The sequence below is a fragment of the Euphorbia lathyris genome, chromosome 8 (assembly GCF_963576675.1).
Source record: "Euphorbia lathyris chromosome 8, ddEupLath1.1, whole genome shotgun sequence".
NCBI classification, from domain to species: Eukaryota; Viridiplantae; Streptophyta; class Magnoliopsida; order Malpighiales; family Euphorbiaceae; genus Euphorbia; species Euphorbia lathyris.
The window spans coordinates 39,741,538-39,766,386 of NC_088917.1; the positions used below are offsets into that span (position 1 = coordinate 39,741,538).

The following is a 24,849-nucleotide window of genomic DNA, read 5'->3' on the forward strand; positions in this document are numbered from 1 at the left end:
GTTGTTAGCGATGGCGGTACCCATTTCATAAATCGAAATTTTGATATGCTTATGAAAAGGTATGGAGTACGCCACCGCGTGTCAACGCCATACCATCCTCAATCGAATGGTCAGGCGGAGATCTCGAATAGAGAACTCAAATGGATTCTAGAGAAAACTGTTTCGTCATCAAGAAAAGATTGATCACAAAAACTCAATAATGCGCTATGGGCATACCGTACTGCATTTAAGTCACCAATAGGAATGACTCCATATCGTTTAGTGTATGGAAAAGCATGTCATTTACCAGTAGAATTAGAACATAAAGCCTATTGGGCTATTAGAAAACTTAATTTTGATTTACAACAAGCAGGAAAGAAAGGTTTGCTCAATTTAAATGAGTTAGATGAGTTACGTCATCTTTCGTATGAAAATGCGAGGATTTATAAAGAAAAAGTGAAAAAATGGCACGATGCCAAGATCAAAGTCAAACACTTTAATGTTGGAGATAAGGTGCTGTTATTTAATTCACGGCTTCGTATATTTCCAGGAAAACTTAAGTCCAGATGGACCGGGCCGTATTTAGTCGTCAAAACATTCGACTATGGTTCTTCAGAACTTGAGGAAACTAACGGCAATCGTTTCAAAGTTAATGGTAATAGATGTAAAATTTATTACGAAAATATTTCCGCAATAGGAACTAATTTCGTAACAAGATTTCCTGACATATAAATCATTTCGTTTTTCTACACATAGTATTTATTTATTTATTTATTTTTATTTTATTTTGTTTTAGATTATATCATTTTATGTTAAAAATATATTCAAGTCATTATTTTTAATTAATTTTTAGGAATTTAATGTGAATTAGAAGAAATTTTTTGATTCTCAGTTGAGAATTTGAAATTCTCAGTTGAGAATTCATATATTTAGAATTTTTAAGAAGATAAGGAATTTTCTGAACTTATAGAGAATTTAAAATTCTCAGTTGAGAATTTGGGTAAATCTGGTTAGCTAGAAAAATTTCTGGACTTACAGAGGATTTGGGATTCTCAGTTGAGAATTCTGACTTCAACAGATTTCAATTAGACAGGAAAAATTTCTGAACTTACCGAGGATAGGGATTCTCGGTAGAGGATCAGAGATTAGGGGTTTTTGACGCCTGATTTCCGCAAGGAAATCAGCATGTCGCGACCGCGGGTCAGAATCCTCGGTCGCGACACGCTGAATTTCTGCAGAAATCAGACCTGTGTCCTTCTTTTTTTCCATCAGACACAACTCTTCAGAAACGAAAAAATTGAGTTTCTTCTTTTTAAAGAGGTCTGATTTCATGCCTTTTCACTTAAAACAACACCTCTTTTCATCCTAGGATTTTATAAATAGGTTCTAGAGGTTCAGTTTTCTGTCACATTCTTTTTTCATCTCTGTCAGAACAATTCTCTGACTTTCTTCCAATTCATCTACCCAGAAATTAAGTTCAGAACCTTTCTTCCTTATTCATTCCAAACACCATGACTTCCACAAACACTCATTCTAAGAAAGTTGTTGCTTCACGCAATAAATGTACAGATATATCAGAGCGTTATGGATGTAACTTTCCTATCTTCAATCATGATGAGGGAAGGCGCTTCTTGAGGCTTCGATACACATTCTTTGTAGGAATGCTATACATGGATGACTTTCTTAACAATCAGTTGGGAATTAAAGACGATATGAGTCGCTACATGGAACATTTAGGATGGACTAGATTTGTTGATATGAAGTTTCCTATAATTGGAGACTGGATATTAGAGTTCTTCTGTACGGTTCGCTTTGTTAACAAGCGTCGGGTGCGTCTTAGTTTCCGTCGGGATGGCAAAACTTTCACTTTTGGATATCCTGAATTACATGCTTGGTTTGGTTTTCCCTTAAAGGATACTACCAAACGTCATCCTGGAAGAGACATGACATCCACTGATATTTGGCGAATGCTCACCGGCATCTGGCCTTTCAATCCTAAACTTGCCTATAATCAGTCTTTTTATTCCAACTCTATGATGTATTTGCATAAATTTCTGAGTCACAGTCTGTTCGGTCGCACGTTCAGTAGAGTCGTCCAAGAAACTTACCTTTTATGTCCTTGGTGATATATTTCAAGGCAACGTGGTTGATTCTTCAAAGATTTTGATGGAGGGTCTTGTTGCCGCGTCTAGATCCAAGGCTAAGAAGGTTGGATTCGGGAATATCATATGTGGAATAATTCTAGGGACCAAGGGAAGTATTTCTGTTCCCTGGAGTGATGCTGAATCTTTCCCGACACTAGACTATGAATTTTTAGAATATGAAGGTCTAGTGAAACGAGTTTTTCGATCAGGCCCGAATTTTCTTTCTGCACCAGAACGTCAAGCCTTCGTGCAGATGAAAATAGACCGCTATAGGGCTAAGAAAATCCCGATTGAAAGGGACGAATTTCTAGCATAACTTTGTTTATTTCGATTATATATGTTGTACATATTTCCAATTAATAAAACTTTCTCTTTTGCATTATATCTTATTTTTGATTATTTGGTTAAACTATCATTATTTTCATTATTCTACACTAATGAATCTATTAAATGAAACTTTAATAAATTCATGACTAGTTAAATATTAATAACTAAGTTTCAATTCCTTAAATAAAGATTTATCTAACTTACATTAATAAATGATCATAAATGCTTAAATTAATTTTAGTTCCAAACCTTTCCTATTCTTAATTTAACATCCATTAATTAAAGCATTTTCATTTATTTTTCCCATTAATAAGGATAAACCTTTGGTTTTCCTTATCATTTAATGTTTTACATTTATGTTTTTAAGTACAGATAACATTTTCAAGGAGTTCAGGATAGAATTTATCAAGAAATTGCACAAACTGGAGTTAATATGCCGATTTTGGGTGACCAAGGGGTGATCCGCGACCGAGAATGCTTAAATTCTCGGTAACTTCAGCAAAATCCCTCAAAAATTCAGAAAAAAAATTGGCTGCAAAACGCGAGCCGCGGCCGCGGATGTGCGTCCTCGGTCGCGACACGCGTCGTTTAGGGACTTTCTAGTCCGGATTTTTGCCTATTTCTTCCATCTCTTCCTATTCCAACTATACCAATTACTCTTCCTATTCCTACTCTACCTATTAATCTTCCTATTCAACCCTATATATACCTATTACTTACACAAACCTTACATCACCTCCAATTTTAACCAATCCCCTCCTCTAACCTCTTCCCAATATCTTACTTTTACTCTTCCCAATTTCATCATTACCCTTTTCAATCACCTAACCCTTTCAACTTCAAGTCTCCACACAAACCTTCTACTTCATCTTCAACCTCAAGCTTTTCTCTCTTTTCATCTTTTTCTCTAAACCATAAACACCATAATCATGCCTAGAGCAAAGCGTGTTGGACACAAGCCGGCTGTCACTGAGGCTAATCGCCTTCGTATTAGTTGCAGGGCTTATTTCGACATTCATTCAGAGGAGGAAGTTGGACGTTTCAAGCATTTTTCACACGCCAATCGTAAGTTCGTGGACATGCAGTTTCTTGACTTTGATTCGGTAAGGAAGTTGAACTTCACTACTCAAATTGACGCTTTTATTGAGACTTTGGGGTGGGAAACTTTTGCTTCTATGCGTTTTCCCCAAATTCAAGAATATGTGGTTGAGTTTTTGGTTACTTTAAAGATGAACAAAAAGAGAACGGAAATTTCTTTTCGGAATAATAGTACTACCTATACCAAGGATTATGAGGCTATGGGAAATATGTTTGGTTTCCCTACTAGTGATTTTTATGATAAGCCTAAGGATTTCGACAATAACTCTTTTTGGCAAACTCTTTCCGATCAAACCTCTTTTGACTCTAAAAACACTTCAAGCAAATTGATTAAGGACAATTGTGTGTTCTTCTTTCACAAGTATTTGAGTTTTTCACTATTTGGTCGTGTTGAGAGTTCGAAGATTCAAGTCCGGGATTTGTTTGTTTGGGATTGTTTGTTCAAGGGTTTAAGGGTTGATAGCATTGGAATGATTTTTGACAATTTGTTTCGTGCTTCGAGGGCTCACACCACTCAAGTCCCTCTCGGTAATCTAATCACCGCTATTATTTTGGGAGCACGGGATGAATTGGCACCTTATGATATGTCCACCTACCATGGGTATGTTCCGGTTTTGGACATTGCGGCTCTTGAGCGGGCTCATTTGTTGGTTTCTGCGGCTCCTCCCGTTTTTATTTCTTATGCTACCCGTATTGCACATCTTCGTGGCACTATGGGTGGAGGTGCTTCTAGTTCCCATAATGTAGGTACCGAAGAAGGGGGTGCGGAGGAAGGAGCGGAAGATGCACCACAAGCCCAAGCAACTCAAGACAATGATCCGGTGGATTTACGGAGTATTTTGAACCAAATCAATGCAAATAATAGACAAATGAATTTGAGAATTGATGATTTGGTGGAGAACAACATGGTGATGAATGACAACCTCAATACTTTGAGGCGTGCGCAAAGATCGACTCGGCATCGGATACTTTCATTTTTCCGTCGCCAAAATGTGGAAACTTCACCAACACCTCCGGATTCCCCGCCACATGCTTAGGTTTTATCTTTCATTTTTTTTATCCTATCTTGTTTTAATTTCAGTTTCGTACATTTTTATTTTCTTATGTTTCGTACAATTTCAATTTTAATTTAATTTTGTGTTGAATGTTTTCTTTGCTATATCTTTCATTTCTTTCCGTCTGTTTAATCTTTAATGTTTTATCTCCATTTTACACCAATGAGGACATGGTCCAATTTAAGTGTGGGAGGAGATATATACATATATCATTTTTATACAAACGAATGAATGAATGAATATATGCCACACTTGTTTTCAAAAATACAAATGCAACTATATTGCAACAAAAACTTAACATTTTTTTTTATGAAATATCATTTTTACATTTATCAATTTAAATTCTTTTATGATTATTTTTAGGTTATCATTATCGATAGAAATAAATATTTCTATACGGGTAATATTTTTCAAAATTTTTCACAAATCTTCGACACGATTTTAAGTAAAAAATTGTCTCAAGTAAATGTATTTAAGTAATAAATTCTTTATTTTCAATCTCTATTTCATATCATGAATTTCATGATACAATAAATCTTATTTTAAATTTTCAATTAGGTTTATAGGCATTAAATTGAACTAACAAATTTTTAGCTCGGTTTTGATTTTGTCTTACATTAACACCAATTGAAGTTTTTAAGGAAACTATAGCCATAATACATGTTGAATTTTAAGTCAATATAGGATGAATGTGTTAATTTTCTTTTTCCCAAGTTATATTCAATAAATCATATTCTTAACTTTTGGCCACGATTGAGACCAACCTTATCACAGTCGAGGTATGAAAGGGAAGAAATAAATAAGTAAAGCGTACTTTTGGCCACGGTTGCGACCACCCTTATCACAATCGAGGTATGAAAGGAACGTTTAAAATTAGAAAAATTAAGCGTGTTTAAAGTTTAAAGTAACGATTGCGTCCACCCATGGCATGGTCGATACCTCTTAAGCGAACACAAATAAAATGCATATAAAGTTACGATCGAGACCACCCTTATCACGGGCGTAACTAAGCAAATAAATTAAACTTTATACTCATATATAATAATTCAAGTTTGGAAAAGGAAATTTGGTGCTTTGAAATGCCTTGAGATGAAAGACTCAATAACATGCGTGCTTACATCGTCCCGAATACTTCAATTTAAACATTGAAATACAAGACGAATGATATATCGTATTTATACTAAGTTAGTTTGATATTTTGCGTATAAATTTGCCATGCGAAGTTAGTCTTTTCGGCTTAACTAATTTAAAAAGTAAACACAAAGATATATGTTTTATTTTCATAAAGAGATTAGTTAAGGAATAAATTCAGTGAAATTTTGCTCGGGACTAGCAAAAGATTAAGTGTGGAGATTTGTTAAGCCCAAAATATACCTAAAATATCATTAACATTTACATCATTTTTATTACAAATTTGTGTTGTTTATATCTGCTTAGATTACTTTTACTCTCCAATATCTTTCTTTCTTGCAAGGTACCTAAATATTTGGTAAAATCCAAATAGGAACGAAAAAGGATCTAAAACAGAAGAAAAACCCCACAAAAGGAGTCAAAGACGACGTAAATCGAAAGCACCAAGTCGAGGACACAAACGAAAGCAAAGAAATGGAAAACTCACCGTGCCGCGATAGCGAATCCCCCACCCGCGGCCGCGACACGCGTGGTTCATATTTCCTCCCTTCGTCCAACGTTCAACTTAATGCTCCCCCATTCACGGCCGAGGATTCCTATCCTCGGTAAGTGCAGAAATTTTGCCAAATGCATTTAACACATGTTGAAATCCAAGAAACGCGTTCGTTCAAGTGGATAAAGACGTCCTTTCACAACGGACACGACTCTTAACCAACGGATACAATTTTTCACAAAGGATACATCACTTCAATCACAACCCTTCAACATCTATAAATAAAGAGTTGATGTTGAGAAAAAATGCAATGTAATGTTATGTAATATAGATATAGAATCAGAGCGTAGAACTAATGTCTAAGTTCTAAGTAAAAACAATTCGAGAGTTAGAACTTAGATTCTGTACAAAACAAGATGAGGTACACATATTGTTTATAGTTTAATTACAACTCAGTAGCGTTTAGACATTGTTCCAGTTTTAGTTTGCATCATGGTAGTGGCCGACCGAATCCCTATTACGAAGTTACAGCGAGAAGATTGAGTAGAGTGTTCGCCCCTGAGCCTGACAACCTCTAAGGAAACCCAAGGAAAGGACTGATCAGCCGTTCACTTGCACGCCCTCGAAGAACTCGATGCTCCATATTCTCTGTAAACTTGTATCAATTTATTTTTCATCTAATAAAGTCCGTTCTATTCGACAAATCATTATGCAGCACTTATGGTAACCAATCCAATATAAGTGAGGCTGGTGTTTTCATTAATACGTAGTTAAATTCAAAATCGTTACAAGGAAACTTTGTTGAACACTTAGGCAAATTATCATCTCGAAAGAGTTTTAATTTGAGTAAGGGCAACTATCCCGAAAGGGTTTTGTCGCGTTCAAAGCCAATTAATTAGAGGTTCCGTCATTTATTTCATCATCATAATTGATACAAAGTTTAAGTTGTTTTCTTTGCTTAATGCAAATGAATACATTCATTATTTTTCTAAAAGTTCTAAATGTTCATGTTTTGTAAAATTCATCCCTAAATCAGAAGATCTTTCTAACAATCGATTTATTCTAAATATAAAATTTTATTCCAGCATTTTCAAATACTCAAAGTCCTCAAACTCAATTAAACAATTATTTTTTTCCTAAATTCAATTAGACAAATTTCACTTTTCATTTACAATTAATAGTAAATCTAACAAGTTCGAAATTAATAAATTCAAAAATAAGTTTTTCGTTAAAAAACGTATCCCTGTGGGATCGATATTTTTATTACTACAAGCGAAACCGTGCACTTGCGAAAATCGCTCAACATTCTTCTTCATGATTGAAGATAAGGACCACAATCTTCTCTGCTGTAGCAGTGGTGTTTTTGTCATCTTCTTGGTTACTGCCCTCCTTTTGTTCTCGTTTCAATTTGCAGCAGTTCTGATTAAATGTCTTTCTAGTCCATAGTGGTAGCATTGACTATATCTCTGGACTTGGATCTTCCCTTGAGCTTGTTGCCTCCTTTAGATTTATTTGAATTGTTGGGACCTCTAGTTTTGCTCGTGCTTTTGTGCTTGGTGACAAGGGCTTGATTCTTGTCAGTGGCTGTAGTTTTTCTCCTTGTTGAGCAGGGTACTGACAATGTGGTTGATTGACAACTTTCCATCAGGAGCAGAATTTCTCACTGATACCACTAAGGTGTCCTAACTCTCCGGTAAAGTGCTAAGTAACAACAAGGATTGGACCTCATCTTTTAGTGTAATCTTCATAGAAGACAATTGGTTAATAGCACTTCTAAATTGATTTAAATATTTAACGATGGGGGCATCTTCCTTATATTTAAGGTTCATAAGCTTCCTTATCAGGAACAATTTATTACCTGCTATTTTTCGATCATACATCTCATGCAACTTCTTCCATAATTCATGGGCAGGCATTTCCTCAGACACGTGGTGGAACATATTGAAGTCTAGCCACTGATGAATAGTTCCGATGGCCTTTCGGTTCAACTTGTTCCAGTCCGGATCCTTCATATCTTTGCATTATAAAATATCCTCCATCATTGGCTTCCAAATTGACCAGTTCAATTTAATCATTGAAGCCGAAAAACCTTCCATTTTAATTATACAACCATGTATATGAAATTTAGGCTCTGATACCATTTCTTAGGATCTCATATAAATTAAACTCGTAACTAGGTGATGTGCATAAATAAAATAGAGTAGTAATAAAATAATGAGTATAAAAATAAAGCAAGAAAGAGACATACAAATCTATATGGAAACCCTCCTATAAGAGGAAAATCACGCGACACTGAAAATAATTCCACTAATAATAATGAGAATACATAAAAATAAGACTCTCTCAAACACATCCAAACTTGAGGTATTCAATTACTTAAGAGACAGTTGGAACCATCAAATTAGAACCTTACACTCAAACAATGTAGTATTTCCTAAATCAATCTCAACTCTCTCTCACTAATCTTCTCACAATCTATCTTTTGCAATTCAACACAAAAGGAATACAAACTCTTTTTGTTTTTGAGATTTATTTCTTTTGATGCATTTGCAATATCATGCAAATGCTTATTTATAGCCTAAACATGTTCAATTTTTCAAAGTGATAGTTAGCCTACCTTTGCTATTAATATGATATCTAATAATCATGCTATTTGTCTTAGTAGCCAGAACCTTATCAAAGCTATTAGAAGTCTTGGATCCTCCTTTGAGTCCTTAGAGTTCTGCCACATCTACAGAGAACAAAATCGAATTGCAGATCGCTTGGCGGCGGCTGGACACGAGGGGATGTTAGGTGTTACCACCCTTTCTGATCCTCCTATCTTTCTTTATTCTCTCCTTTTAGAGAACAGAGTTGGGGTTAGCTTTCCTAGACTGATTCCAGGTTAGCTTTTTGTTTCGGTGTTTGGTTGTTTTTTCTTTCCTGTTCTACCAAAAAAAAAAGTTAGCCTACCTTTGAAAAAATTGCATGATGAATTAATTGGTTGTTAGTCCAATTAATTCTTTCACTTATTATTTTCATATTGAATTGGTTGACAAACCAATTATAGACTTATCTGGTTCAACATCAAACAACCATAAAAAAAATCAGAGACATATCATTTCCCTTTTAGAATCGAAACAAACAAGATAATTTATAGTTACCCTATCCATTTCTCTTTATTTTCTTTCTAGATAATTTTTGTTAGTCCATAGTTTTAGTGATTTAAGAAATACTAAATTATTGGAACAATATTTTAATCTAAATACTAAAATTAAATATGAATGAAAATATGTTATATAATTTATAAATTTCGGGTTCCACCTCTAACCTTTTAACCTTTACGGGCCGTTTGTTTGAGGGGATAAATGTATGAGGATAGGAATAAAAAATTTAAAATGAGTTATCTCTTGTTTGTTTATGAGATAGAAGGTGAGATAATGAGAGGGATAAGGATTTCATCCCATTAAACTTATGTCTAGAGGGGGGTGGTATTAGATCTGGAATAAAAAAATTAGATGGAAAATACTAAATTATCCATATAAAATAGTTGAATTTAATATATTTAAAATTAAATAAAAATAATATAGTAAAATATATTATTTTATCCCTATCTCCTATCTCCCTCAAATAACAAACGCCCCCTTTCTTTGGATATATCTTAAGTGGTTTGATATTTACATCATTATGGATACAAAATGACGAAAATGAAAGCAAAGCATTGGAAACAACACCAATCCAATATGTGCCATTATTTATTTATTGGGTACTAGTATAAAATTGAAATAACTAACACGAGAACAAAGAAAGTCTCATTCCTTCTTCCTTCCCGGTTATCCTGAAAAACAAGAAATTTGCTTCATAAAATAAATTATTGAACAAGGGAGGAGAAATGGGAGCTACTACTGTCCGAAAGATCTGGGACGCCATGGCCGTCGCTGACCAAGCTAATGACATTCATGACTCCAACCTACACATTCAATCTTCCCAACTTACCGTCGATACCGCTCTTTCCCTCCATCAGATGGCTCCTCGACTCAGGTACCTTCTCCTCCTTTTGCACCCCACGCCAGGATTTGATCCATTCCTCTACCTTAATTTCTTCTTTCTTAATTCTGTTTTTGGTCAATTGGAGCTGTTGCGAAACGAAACTTTGAGAAAGCGACCAAAAAAGTCGAGATTCAAATATTTTGGTAACTGAACGGAGGTTTGCGTACTGATGGAGATACTATGTTCATTTATCTTCTACATTAATAATTCTTGTCTTATATGTGCCTGAACAGAGAGTTATGCAAGGATATATTCAAGAAATGGTCTAATTTAGAAGATTCTCGCTTCTCTGTTGAGACAGTTTCCGGTGGCATAACAAATCTATGTGAGTGTACGCGTTTGGTTTAAATAAAAGATTCACTTTAGTTTGTAGATTATCTCCTATTTTTCTGACGTTGTTTCCTGCAGTACTCAAGGTATCTGTTAAGGAAGACCAGGAGAACGAGGTTTCTGTGACGGTCAGATTATACGGGCCTAACACCGATTACGTTATTAACCGTGAGCGGGAGTTGCAGGTAAATTCCTAATTATATATTAGCATGTTTCCAGCTGCGACCTGACTAGTAACAACACCAGAAGCACTTGTTACATGCTAAAATTTAGTTCATTTTGCAACTACATAGTTTGTCGATCTGCCACATTGTTGATGTTGGAACCTTCATTTTGGAATTCTGTGAAACCAGTAAATTATGTGAAGGAGGAAGGATGTTTGATTTAGTTTTTCCAAGAATATGATGTAATCTATTCGCTCAAATAGTCATTCATCTTTAGTTACCTTAGAATAATTTTGACTAATCAAATAAATGTTTTTCTAACCAGCATCATATTCAAAGGAGAATTTTAACGCATTTCTACTCTTAACTTTGTAAATGCAAAGAACTTTCAACCATGCTAAATTCAGCATTTTCATGGTGTCTTGTTTCATGTATTGAAATTCTTTCAACCAAGAGTAAGCTACTATTAATTCATATTTCCACCTTTTAGTATAATTTTTATGATTTATACCTCACCACATATGTGTTCAGGCTATCAAATACCTCTCAGCTGCAGGATTTGGTGCCAAGCTGCTTGGAGTATTTGGAAATGGCATGGTGCAATCTTTTATTAATGCACGGACACTAACCCCAGCAGGTAAGCAGGGTCAGAGTTGCATAACATGGAACTGTCAATAAAAGGGATCGTTTGAAAAACCACCACTACACCTGATGACTTAACTTCATCAGAATCTGTGAGTTTGCAATGTGCTAAACCAGTTTCATGATTAGAATTTTGAGCAAGGAAGTCAAATTGCAAATTTGGTTGAGCTTTTTTTAACTACTGCTATTAATGTGGTATATCATATATAGAACCTTTTGAACCGCCATCAACCTAAAAGTTAAAAATCCTTCTCCAAATTTCTTTTTTGGTGACCTCATGTTTAAGATCATGATTATGGTTGTAGTTTTGAACTGCAGTTTCATGTATTCTCTCTCTCTCTCTTTTCTCATTATCAAGCTGCCTGCCTCAAATTCAAGATTTTGCTAGAATTTGGCGAATTTGCTATTGTATGATAAAATTCAAATGTGATTTGATGTGCTCTTGGTTATATGATAAGTAAATAATGATTTAATATCTTCCTTTTAGTAATTTTCAGTTTACATTTTTTACATTTATAACCCTAGAAAGTTCTGGTCAGGTTTTGGTGCACAATTCCTGATGTGTGAATGTAAGTGGTAGATCTTTCTGAAACTACATAAGTTTCAACCAAAAATGAGTTTTGGTCATGCTTGCTGGAATACGGTGGTGGCCAATTAACATGGATTTAATAATCCTGTTAGTGGCTTCTTGAGTTAGTTTAATGGCTTCTCAAAATTCTAATATGCAGTGTCTGCTATTTTAGTTCTCTGGTAGAGTTTTTTTTTTTTTCCTTCTCTTCTTTAATAAAAAATGGCTTGTTAGGTTTGCTTAACCTTATACATCAAAAACTATGTTGTGGTATGTACCTTAAAGGTGCTGTTTCCACTAGATATTCCTTTTTGCTATTTGTAGAATTCAGAGGTTTTTGAAGCTTATTATAACTTGAAACCTATTCAAGGACATGATTTGAACTCCCCTTACACTGGCTGTTCCTTTATGGCAGACATGAGAAAGCCAAAGCTGGCTGCTGAAATCGCCAAGCAACTTCGTAAATTCCATCAAGTAGACATTCCGGGTTCTAAAGAACCTCAATTATGGAGCGACATCTTCAAGTTCTATGAGAATGGTGTGATTTCTGGCTAGTCTTGCTTTTATTTTCTAGGCATTTGTCTGGATTTTTTATTTTTTATTTTTTTGAGTTACTTGTCTCCAGCAGCAAGCAGTTCGACAATAGAATATTTTGGATAATACCAATCTTTCTTATATTGACAATTGCAGCATCCATTCTTCACTTTGATAATATCGAGAAACAAAGAAAGTATGAAACAATTTCGTTTAAGGAAGTTTATGGTGAAGTGATTGAAATCAAGGTAATTTCATTTCCAACAAATTTTCTTTCTTATAAATGGTCTTCTGGTTTTTCTATGAACTTGGTGTTGAGAGTCTGGCCCTCTGTTCCTCTATTGGACATGAGACTACATGTAGGTTTAGGTCATCCAGTACGTCCAAATCAATTTTTTCATTAATCCATGGTCCTTGCCTCCAAATTTATCCTAAAACAAATGTTATGCAGTAGCAGCTGTTAGTAATAAATAGAACATAATTTTAGACCATAGAACCCAAGGATTATTTAGGACTCAATGCTAGTAATATTGATGAGAAGAAAAATAAGGTAGCTCCTACTATATATATTTTTTAAAGACGAATTATACAAGGGTTACAATGCTGACTAAATACCAACCCTTGACTAAAAAGTAAGCCCCCTGTAATACACACTAAAAAACTAATTGCTAGTGACATTTTTGTTGAATAAAAAGCCTTACAGATTACTCTGGTGACCCATACAATAATACATAACCCTAAAAAAAGACAAAAAGCAGCAAGTATTTGGAAGTTGAGCACAATCCAGATGCAATGCAGAATGTTCACACTTTAATATAGTTTTTCTTGATAACTGTTGATGTTATTTTCCACATTGATTTCCTTTTCTGGACCTGATTATGATTTGATGAACCTGAACATCTAACAGTTTTTCAGTTCATCAATTTCCAAGTGACAACATAGGTTGTTGTCATTTTCTAGCAAAATGTCAGATGCTATCAAGTCTGAGGCAGAAGGATGTTGTTTGCCCATACTCAGAATTTGGAACTTACTCCACTAGACATGATCTGTTCCTTGCTGTATCTTTTTCTTAGTTTTCTAGTTAAAAGTGGTTAATGGAAGCACTAGCATATTGGTGTGCATGGGTTAAATCTATTTGGTGGATGGAGCCTGGAGGTTTTAAAGTTAACTTTGGGAAATTTTATTGAATTTCCATTATTGCATGCTGATTTTTGTTTTAGTATATGTTAGGTTTTGAGTGCTTTTATATTTATTTGGTGTTTTCAATGATAATTGAACAGGAATTGACAAGCTGTCTTGATGCTCCTGTGGTTTTTTCTCATAATGACTTGCTTTCAGGAAATTTGATGCTTAATGAAGATGAAGGTATACAATCCTGATTTAATATTGCGATTTGTTTCTTCAGTCTTGATCACATGCACCTTAATGGGCATGTAAAATTTGCTCATTTATAGGCTTATTAGAATCTTAAGGTTGAGATTCAAATTTAATAAGCCTATATCTAACGGTGAATGAGCAAATTCACTTGCTCATTAAGGTGCATGTGAAAATTCCTGTTGTTTGTTTCTCATTTGTGTAGAACTGCATTCATCTCTTCCTGCTATCTTCCCTTCTCATTTTCTTGAAACATTCTGTTCCATTGGGTCTCTTGCACATTTGTGATGTTTCTGTTCCCCTGAGTTCTTATCTTCTCTTCTGACCTAGAGAAGTAAAAAATAGATGCCATTCAAGGGTAAAATTGAAGTGGCAAAAGTTGTAATAAATATGGGGTATGATCTGCATATCTGGTACTGACATACATGTGGTATGTAGACATCATATTTTATGGATCTTTTGAGCTGTAGGGTACCTGATGCAGAGCCATGGCCAATGGATTTGCAGTCTGCTGCATACTTGTAAGCTACATCAAATAATATTAGGTATGAGATGAAGATGTATAATGAGATCACAAAAGTGCAGAGGTCATCTGCATTGCTGATAATCTGGGGCATCATGAATACAACAACAACATCAAAGCCTTAGTCCCGAAATGATTCGGGGTCGGCTAACATGAACCATCATATAAAACCGTGAAATCAAGTCGTGTCAGCGACACAAATTCGCTCCCTTCACTCCGTCCTATCCACTACCATATTTTCCTCAATTCCCAGTAAACTCATATCACTCTCGATCACCCTCCTCCAAGTTTGCTTAGGTCTTCCCCTACCCCTCACCACTACATCCCTTTGCCACTCTTCGGTCCTCCTAACCGGCACATCAAACGCTCTACGTCTCACATGGCCAAACCACCTTAGTCGGTTTTCTCTCATTATTCTCAATAGATGTAACCCTTACTTTTGTCCTAATTATTTAATTACTCACTCGATCCTTTCTCGTATGACCACACTTCATCTCAACATACGAATCTCCGCCACCGACATCTTATGGATATGATAGTGTTTCACTGCCCAACACTCCGTACCATATAACAATGCTGGTCTGATTGCCGTGCGGTAGAATTTTCCCTTCAATCTATTAGGCATGCCGGGATCACAAAGGAAACCCGTAGCACTCTTCCACTTCGACCAACCAGATTTAATCCTATGAGCAACATCTCCATCTACTTCTCCATCCGTTTGGATAATAGATCCTAAATACCGGAAGCAATCCGAGGCCTGAACAACTCTCCCATCTAGGGTGATTGTCCCCGTCTCCCTACTCCTATGACCGCTAAACTTACACTCCAAATATTCTGTCTTACTTCGGCTCAACTTAAAGCCTCTAGATTCTAGAGTTTGTCTCCATAGTTCCAACTTCCTCTCCACTCCTTTCGTCTCATCAACCAACACAATATCATCTGCAAACAACATGCACCATGGTATACCATCTTGAAGTGAACTTGTTAGTTCATCCATAACGATGGCAAAAAGAAATGGGCTTAGTGCGGAACCTTGATGCACTCCAATCGTCATAGGGAACTCTTCAGTCTTCCCAACACTAGTACGTACACTCGTGCATGCTCCCTCATACATGTCCTTTATGATGTCGATATATTTCCGCGAAATGCCTAGTACTTCCCTTGGTACCTTATCATATGCTTTCTCCAAGTCAATGAAGGGTAAATTACATACGTGGTGTACAACCTTTACCTATTTTCACACTTTGGTGTACAACCTTCAATTTTGCACACTAAAATGTACAACCTTTTGGTGACCTCCCACTAAAGTGTACAGCAGGTAATTATGACCGGTCAACCCGAAGTCAACGCGCCACCTCAGCAATTTAATTTTTCTAAAAATAAAAAATTAACTCAATAAATATAAAATTACTTTTATACCCTTTATTAAAATCATCTTCTTCAACCTCCACCCTTATTTTCTTTCCACTCCATTTTCAAAAATTATTTCTCTCCCTTCAACCTTCATACTTGTTTTCTTTGTACTCCATTTTCAAAAAATTATTTCTCTCTCTAACTCTCATCTCTCTCATTCTCTCTCTAACTCTCATCCCTCTCTAAAATCTGGGTTTCATTTTTTCATTTTTCTGCCAGAAGGAATTAATTAGGAAACTATTTATTATTGATTGAGTGTCAAAATATGTTAAGGTTATAGTAATTTCTCCTTTAATTCCATGAATTTGGCATGTATAAATAGAAGAAAGATAACAAGCCATTTATATTATATATGAAAGAAACCTCCTGGAAGCTCATATTAAATTACATAGGTGGTCTTTGTTGCAGTTTGTAAATTTAATTTAATTATAATATAAGATTCTCTGTGTTGACATATTTCTCTACAATTGCTATAACGAAGACACGGGGTGATTATACCATTTCTCTCATTCCTCGATCCAGCTCATCCTTTTTCTGGTTTTTACCTCCGCCATTCGACTACTATCAGGTTTTACTTTTTTTTTTTTTTTTTCTCTTCTTCATCTGTTTGTTAATTTCTCAATGTGGAATTGAACGGAGAAATTAGAAAGCACACATAATATGTTAACCTTTTCTCCAGCAGGGAGTGATAGGGAATAACATCAATTTTAATAAAAGCTTCAATTTTTTGCCATGGTATCCCGAGTAATAGCAAGAAGTGTTAGAAAAATTAGAGAGAGATGAGAGTTAGAGAGAGAAATAATTTTTGAAAGTGGAGTAGAAAGAAAATAAAGATAGAGAATGAAGAGAGAATTAATTTTTGAAAATGGAGTAAAAAGAAAATAAGGATGGAGGTTGAAGAAGATGATGTTATAAAGGGTACAAAAGTAATTTTATATTAATTGGGTTAATTTTTTTATTTTTAGAAAAGTTAAATTGCTGAGGTGGCGTGTTGACTTCGGGTTGACCGGTCAGAATTACCTGTTATACACTTTAGTGGGAGGTCACCAAAAGGTTGTACACTTTAGCGTGCGAAATTGAAGGTTGTACACCAAAGTGTGAAAATGGGTAAAGGTTGTACACCACGTATGTAATTTACCCAGTCAATGAAAACCATATGCAAGTCTTTCTTCTTATTTCGATAGTGCTCCATTAATTGTCTCATTAGATGGATGACTTCCATAGTTGATCTTCCCGGCATAAAGCCAAACTGGTTTTCCGAGATCTTCACCATCCTCCTTAGTCTTTGTTCGATCACTCGCTCCCAAAGTTTCATAGTGTGACTCATTAATTTGATTCCTCGATAGTTGGCACAATTTTGGACATCGCCTTTGTTCTTATACAAAGGGATTAAGATACTTTTCCTCCATTCTGATGACATCTTATTGTTTCTCCAAATTTTGTTGAAGAACGTCGTCAACCATTCGATTCCTCTTTCTCCCAAACATCTCCAAATCTCAATAGGATGCCATCAGGTCCTACTGCTTTCTTCAACCTCATCTTATTTAATGCCATTTTGACTTCACCCTTTTGAATTCTCCGCAGGCATTCATGATTTATCATATCGTGAGAGATACTTATATCTCCAACATCTTGTCTGCGATCTCCATTAAATAAGTCATCAAAATAGGACCTCCATCGTTCCTTGATATCCTTATCTCCAACTAGGACTTTCTGGTCCACATCCTTCACACATTTAACTTTTCTGAGATCTCGCGTCTTCCAATCTCTCATCCGAGCAATTCTATATATGTCTCTTTCCCCTTCTTTCGTATCCAATCTTGTATACAGATCCCGATTCACCTTTGCTCTAGCATCTCGTATGACCTTCTTTACTTCCCTTTTAGCCTCTTAGGGCATCATGAATACAAAAAATTAATATATTGTGAGCAATCTTAGGGCTTGCATTTACTTTTTCTCTTGCACATATTATGTGATTGCTGTAAGAGTAAGGCATGCTTTTGATTCTTTTCTCACTGCAACTCGCACAAACCGTTTAAAATGGTAACCTGAAGTTGATGAATTGGGGCTTGGTTCTTGAAATAGTGACCAATATACTTGGAGGAAATAATATATTGCAACAAAATTGTTTGGTGGTGCATTTCTGATATTGTTTTCTGTTATCTCCTATTTTTGATCTCACCATTGATCTCATGAACTTACAGATAAACTCTACATCATTGATTTTGAATACGGATCATACAGTTACAGAGGTTTTGACATCGGAAATCACTTCAATGAATATGCGGGTTATGACTGTGACTATAGCTTGTATGTCTTTATCCTTTAGCTTTATTTTTCAACTTGCTTTCTCCATTCTCTAGTGAAATACTTGTTTACTTAAATTTAAGACATATTGCCTATTTGCTTTTGTTGATTGTAAACTGTGTTGATGTAGGTACCCCAGTAAGGACGAACAATATCACTTCTTTAGGCATTATTTACATTCTGACAAGCCACATGAGGTATGCCGTTGCTTCAGATATTATTTATAAATGGGCGGTTTAGATGGGGTTATTGTTTGAATAAATTATAGAATAACCACATATGAAGCACCGATACTTCCCGGAGGTCACCGTACGCGTATCTGATACTCCGGGTGCGGGGATTCGCCGGGATACGTACGGGATTCGCCTGGGAAGTATCCCCTTTTTTCTTTTTCTTTTTAAATGAGGGGATACGCGGGGACACGCCGGGGACACTTCGGGGATACTTCGGGGATACTTTAGGGGTTTTTTTAAAAAAACTTTAAAAGTATAAGGGTTTTTTTTTTTTAAAAAAAACTCAGTAAATAGAAGGATTAAAATGAAATAATCCAAGATTACTGGTATTTGTGGTTTTATAATGACTTGAGAGTATTATTTGTGTTTTTATAATGACTTTATGAATATGATTTGTGATTTATATATTTATGTATCTTTTGAATTTTTCATTATAAATGATATATATATTATTAATTATATATAAAATTTGCCGTATCCCCGCCGTACCCGTATCTCATATTTTTTAGAAATGCCGTTTTCCGTACCCGTACCCGTACGTGTACCCGCACCCGTATGCGTACCCGTATCGGTGATCTATTCCTATTCTAAATGTTGTAGATCTGAGTTAGAGGACCATTACTTTTCCCAGGCTGCAGGATAAAAAGAAAACAAAACGACCAGAAAATGGCCTAGAAATCTTATATGGGCCAATCTTTTGATATTTGCCATAAGCTGTTACAGATACTAGAGTTTATTTAGGAAGTTCTATTATTTAATATTTTATTGTTCAGGAGTTCTACTATTTAGAGATTTTCATTGTCTAGAAGTTTTCATTGTTTAGAAGTTCTATTATTTAGGGGTCATAGTATTGAAGAGTATTAAGGGGAGGATCATATTCAATAAAGTTAATTAATAATTTTCCAGTCACCATTGGAAGATGAGGAAAAATAACAAAAATTAAGAATTTTCTTGTGAAAAAACCTATGACGAGATTCTATAAGCTCAATTAGTTGCAGTAGTAGGACATTGATATTGCAACTAAATTAAAGTTGAGTCCCTTATGGAATTATATAATTACTGGTAATAAGTAGAATGGATTGTGTTTTAATGGCAGGTATCTGATGAGGAGCTTGAAGCGCTGTACGTTGAGACGAATACTTTGATGTTAGCTTCACATTTGTTTTGGGCATTATGGGCATTAATTCAGGTAACTGCATCCTTCACCTTACAGATGTTATGAATAGCAAGCTCCATTTAAATCTATAGCTAATTTCTGTTATTTTGACAGGCAAAGATGTCTCCAATTGATTTTGATTATCTTGGCTATTTCTTCCTGCGATACAATGAGTATAAAAGGCAGAAGGATCACTGTTGCTCGTTGGCACGCTCTTACTTATCGATATGCAGGAGTTGATAGTTTCTGGTAATCGCCACACTTTTATCTGTATTCTGTGGGATTGGTGGGGAATGTTTCTCCATTCCTCTTATATTGTTGTAAAATATATATACATGTATTTTTTGTAGGCACTTAGTTGAAGAAAATAATCCTGATTCCTTCTCTTCGACTTTGCATAATTTGACATGTAATCTGAAAAAAAAAAAACAAAAGAAGGAAGAATTTCATGTAGTTGCAATGTAGGTAAGTCACATTGATGTGGGCTTTATCCATGTATGTTGGCACAAATTGCGATAGAAATGTCTGAATTTGCCTATGCAGATAAATTTATACTGTACTTTGTTTCTAGAAATATATTGTAAAAATAGGATTATTACTTAAGGCGAATGACCCTGGGATTTGTATATGATATTTTCATATCTTTCTAGGAATGATTATTTTAATATTTTGACATGCTACTGGTTAGATTCGAGTAGAGTTGTGCATCACTTTTTGTCTAATGTACAGTACCATCTCAAGGGAGGGAACCATTTCAAGCTATAGCAATATTTATTTAAGCGATTATACAACTGTGCTGTAATCGTCATTTCTCACCAACTGGCTTTACCAAATGAAAATGTAGATTGCTTGAGAAATATATTCTACTAGATAGAATATTCAATTTTACTAGGTTTCCTAGCTCTTATTTAAGCGAAACCCTAGTGCCAAGAAAACTCTCAACTCTTGTATCCAAGCTTGAAGTTTCTTTCTGACTTTTAGTTGGCAGACCAACTCTTGTCTTTGTTTTGTTTTGCATTTTTCTTTATTAAATAAAACTTTTGATCGATTTACTACTATGGTGAGTTTGATCAGTTCTCATTTATTTGGGGTTTATTATTTTCTTCCTATATAGGAAATATTTCTCTTTTTCCGGGTATTACATCTTATATGGGTATTATCAAATTTTCCTTTATGGAAAAATAGAAAAATTTTGTTTACTATCATATGGATATGTCTTCTTGAAAGATCATAAGGCGATTCTTAGATAAAAAAAAAAATTCTGAAATCAATTATAGATGGAGTCTTTCCATATCAAAAACTGTTTAAACAATATCTATTATTGCTCTATTACATTTTCCCTTAAAAAAAATTCACTAGGTTTCTTGTTTTGGGATGAATTGGAATTTTGGAATCCTACGCTTTTTTACATATATATAATTTAAAGAAATATACGAGGAGCTAAGTTGAATGGAGGGGAGTAATTTTAATATTTAATTGTACCATAGTTTTACCATTTTAGTGTAAAGGCGATCATTTCATATATAAAAAGAAGTCTTGCTGAAGGCGAATTTCAATTGATTGCATAGTCTCTCATTCGTTTCCCAATAACATAATGAATTCGTAGTTGATGAAGTTGATAGCATCCATGTAGGAGTATTATATAATACAAGGATTCTGAGTTGATAGTCTTTGAAAGGCTAAAAATCATGAAGCTCATTAGGAGTTAAACATGTGACAGAATAAATAAGCTTCAAGTAGTATCATATCATGTATAGTATAGAGAAAGATCAATAACCAACTGACCTGCTTACATTTGGTATACTGCTGGAATTTTACAACAGCTCTATTTATAACAAGACTAAAGTCAGTTGGATAATTTGCTCTTCAATTTTTAAATATGTTTTGTAACACTAAACCATCCATATGCCATGAGGTTCTTCTAACATAAACCATCATCATCACATCACCTCTTTCATCTCTGTGAATAATCTACCGCTGTGAGGATCTGGCAATGAACGATATGACTTTTCAGCCTGTTTCTTCCTGCTAGAGTTGACAACAGATTTGTGACCAAAGTCTTCAATTGCCCTTTCCCTGATATCGTTTCCCATAAATGCTCCGCAGTAGCACCCCTCGGATCTTCCGTTTTTGATACATCAACCAAAGATATGCTCATATTGTTCCTGATTATGCACAGCTTCCCGTTCAGTGGAACTAAAGCAGCAGCCTCCAACGCCAGTGAATTCCCCAAGTGCATCTTGCTGTCGATATGCTTGCTCCAAGAATCACTAACGTCATCATAGACTCTAAGTTTGCAGCCATCTTTACATTCCAAAGCATACAGGTGCCCGTTCAAGGAAGCACTAGGGTTCTTCCACCCTGAAACCATCCCATCATAAACAGGGTACCAGCGATCTGTTTCAGGCTGGTAAACTTCACTCAGAACCTGCCGGTGAGATCCCAATCCCTTAAGGAACCACTTGCCCTCATACACAACCCCAATGAAGGGCACCATCGCTGTACTCATATCCGATATGAACGACCATCTATTCTTGTTAGGGTCATAAACTTCTGCTGTTTTCAAAGACCGATGGCCTCCCTCATTTTCCCCACCAGCTACATACAAACAGTTGTTTATGACACAAGAACCAAAAAAATGTCGTCGACGAAGCATATCTGGGGCACGATGCCACTTATTAGTCCTAGCACTATAAAAAATGACTCTTCTCATTGGTCCTTTTATAGGGTCTTTACCACCAAACAGATAGAGGTGACAACCACTGAGGACAGCACAACCAAAACCAAGGGCTTCGGAGTATTCCTTTGGGACAGGGGGAAGAGGCTGCCATAGTTGGTATATCGGGTCAAATGCATGCCATGAGATTTTTCCATCTCGGTCTCTCTTGATGACGTATACCCATTCCTCTGCAATGCCGATGCTTTTCCGAAGTGAGTAGTAGAAATTTCCAGCCAAAAGACGGTACCATCTTTTGCACACTAGCCGTAGCTTACGGTGCTCTACTCGCGGGACACGGATCAGACAAGCAATAGCAAGATCATCAGGAAGTCCTGGAAGAAGAGGAGATTGGTTCCTGCTCCTATCCCCACGTGAAGGCTTGCTCCTGGTAGGGTGAATGGATGGTTTGATGTCAGGTTGAAGGCAGAGCTTAGATCCAGGGACATACTTCTTTGCACTGGCAACCGTTTTGAGGCCTGCATCTACTCTACATAAACAAGCTGTGGTATCAACCTACATATATATGTATATATGAAGAATAGTTATTTTGTGTTTTTCTCAGGTTACCCATGACATTTATGTCAGAAATCAGACATAACATAGCCACAAATGCAGCAGTAATCTATTTATGAGTTTGCATTGATGGAAAAGTATCACTGAACATGAGCAATCTGGTTTCTCCACAAGATTACATGAAGAAAGAAAAATATACTGCATACTGGTAGTCTGATACAGATAGATAGATGTATACTTTAAAATGGGATATTATTAATGAGCTTCAAGAAAGATAGATATATCATCATCTTTACTCTTTTAGAAAAAGAAAATATACATAATTTGATACGAATTTGCAATATATAGCAATGGCTTTAAGCTGTTACTGTAAAAGTAGACATAGACAAGCAAAGCAACAACTTGCATAACAAACCATCTTCCAGAATAATAAGGATTCTACCATAAAGCAGACAACATCATCAATAAACTCATATGTGCAGACAAAATCTGCAGAGTAAATAAATAATTTTTGACTTTTAATGCAAAAATATGACAATCGTTAGATGATATAGCATACGACTTTATCAAAGATTCCATAACTCTATTGATTTCGCTGGTAGATCTATTTATTATATTTTATATAAACTCTTCAATAAAGTATGGGTAGACTTGTGCGCCTTCATTGACATAGGAAACATGTTATGATGACCAAAGGATGAATCAACTTTAGCTATTAAATCCTTTCTATTATGCTATGTATGCGATTTCTGCAATATTCATTAGTAGGTTTGTATTAGAAAATTTAGTGATTAAACACTGAACTGAAGAGGCAAAAAGATAATACTGCAGCACTAAAATCTAAGGTCAGTTAACATTTTCTGTGAAATCTGAGCCAAGGATCCTTCCTTGGAGTATAAGAAAAAGGGACAATCAAAATTATGAGAACAAATTATTTCAACAAAACTCAATGATAGTTTGAGGCTCAAATAAGATGAATTCACTAATCATTGACAGACAGGGTACCTTCATATATTGAATAAAGATAACAAAAACAGAGAGAAGGAGAGCAAATTCAAACTTACACATAAAGGGGAAAAAAAGGATATGCCCAATTTAGCCATTCATATTGAAGCAGAAATAAAGTCAAAGAGTAGAGCAACAATTTACCAGAGGAGGTTGAATCGTTCTATCCATAATCGAAGATTAGCCAGCCAATAAGTAAATTGTCAAAACCCCAACTTCAAAAAATCAAAGCAGCCGTTTCTGAAATTATATTAGAAAGGAACAAAATCAAGAAATGCATAGAGCTGAAAGATCATCTCCCCTAACTAAGCTTGGAAATTCGACATTGAAAGTACATAGAGAGTTGAAGGTAATGAATCCCAGAAAGGCATAATTATTACATAAAATTTGCTGCAGCCCATCTCTGAAAAGGAATAATCGGGATGACAGAATGAGAAAGGAATGAGGTTGATAGAGGGAAAAGAAATGGAAATCTTATCTTAAGAGAGAAATGCGAGACAGCATGAAAATGGGGGAGGAAGAAGAGATAGAGACCCTTGCTTTTGAAACATTAAATCTTCAGTGGAATTTAGGGCCCATTTCCCTGAACGGCACAACCTACCAAGCACAACAGCGTGAGAGAGATGAAAACAGAAAAAAAGCAAACCTAAAACCATAAGAGGAGAAGAGAAAGAGTTGAGTGATGAATTGATGGTTTTATCGGAGTAAATGAAGAAAAAATCACTCAGAACAGAAGAATCGAATTAGAATTATGTAAAGACAGACTAGAGATTGTTTCTTTCAGAGTTGGGCACAAGAAGAGAGAGAGAGAGAGTCAAAACTCAAACTTGAAGACCATTTCTTTTCTTTTCTTTCTTTCTTTGTATAAGAAGAGACCATTGGCATTAATTAAAAAGGGTGGACAAATATTCAAAAACTTCAAAATTCAATAAAACGGAGGCCCCACTACTACTATGCATCTCTAATTATGTTTTCACTCCTTCAATTTTTTTATTTTTCTTTTCAAAATTCTAATTCAACTCATTCCAACTTCATAAACATCAATATTGTTTTTTGTTAATAAACAGTTATTATTAGTGAGAAACTTTTGCCCTTAGTGGACGTTTTCTCTC

General features: G+C 35.3%; 2 protein-coding genes across 3 annotated transcripts; one reads left to right on the top strand and one right to left on the bottom strand.

Annotated features, from left to right (window-relative positions):
- The first annotated feature begins 9,978 nt into the window (after positions 1-9,978).
- LOC136202803 (probable ethanolamine kinase) lies at positions 9,979-19,983 on the top strand. Of its 2 annotated transcripts, XM_065993697.1 has the most exons (12): positions 9,979-10,247; positions 10,490-10,581; positions 10,665-10,771; positions 11,282-11,387; positions 12,376-12,498; positions 12,651-12,742; positions 13,775-13,859; positions 18,009-18,114; positions 18,242-18,308; positions 19,441-19,533; positions 19,615-19,749; positions 19,851-19,983. In XM_065993697.1, exons 1-11 carry the CDS (start codon positions 10,099-10,101, stop codon positions 19,738-19,740), a joined length of 1,146 nt encoding a protein of 381 aa, XP_065849769.1. In that variant the 5' UTR covers positions 9,979-10,098; the 3' UTR covers positions 19,741-19,749; positions 19,851-19,983. The 2 variants fall into 2 exon arrangements, with proteins under 2 accessions (XP_065849769.1, XP_065849768.1); XM_065993696.1 differs by having other exon boundaries at positions 19,615-19,983.
- A 1,236-nt stretch (positions 19,984-21,219) lies between these two features.
- Positions 21,220-24,597, bottom strand: LOC136203054 (F-box/kelch-repeat protein At1g55270-like). The gene is made up of 2 exons (XM_065994092.1): positions 23,882-24,597; positions 21,220-22,732 (listed from the first exon to the last, which is right to left on the bottom strand). The coding sequence occupies exons 1-2, from the start codon at positions 23,906-23,908 to the stop codon at positions 21,455-21,457; spliced, it is 1,305 nt and encodes a 434-aa protein (XP_065850164.1). The 5' UTR covers positions 23,909-24,597; the 3' UTR covers positions 21,220-21,454.
- Positions 24,598-24,849: the final 252 nt, after the last annotated feature.

Excerpts from the sequence above, each read along its gene's own strand:
- LOC136203054 (XM_065994092.1), bottom strand. The coding sequence starts at position 23,908 with ATGGATAGAACGATTCAACCTCCTCTG. Across the intron at positions 22,733-23,881 it reads GAACGATTCAACCTCCTCTG|GTTGATACCACAGCTTGTTT; the intron begins GTAAATTGTTGC and ends ATATATATGTAG.
- LOC136202803 (XM_065993696.1), top strand. The coding sequence starts at position 10,099 with ATGGGAGCTACTACTGTCCGAAAGATCTGGGACGCCATGGCCGTCGCT. Across the intron at positions 10,248-10,489 it reads CAGATGGCTCCTCGACTCAG|AGAGTTATGCAAGGATATAT; the intron begins GTACCTTCTCCT and ends GTGCCTGAACAG. Across the intron at positions 11,388-12,375 it reads ACGGACACTAACCCCAGCAG|ACATGAGAAAGCCAAAGCTG; the intron begins GTAAGCAGGGTC and ends CCTTTATGGCAG.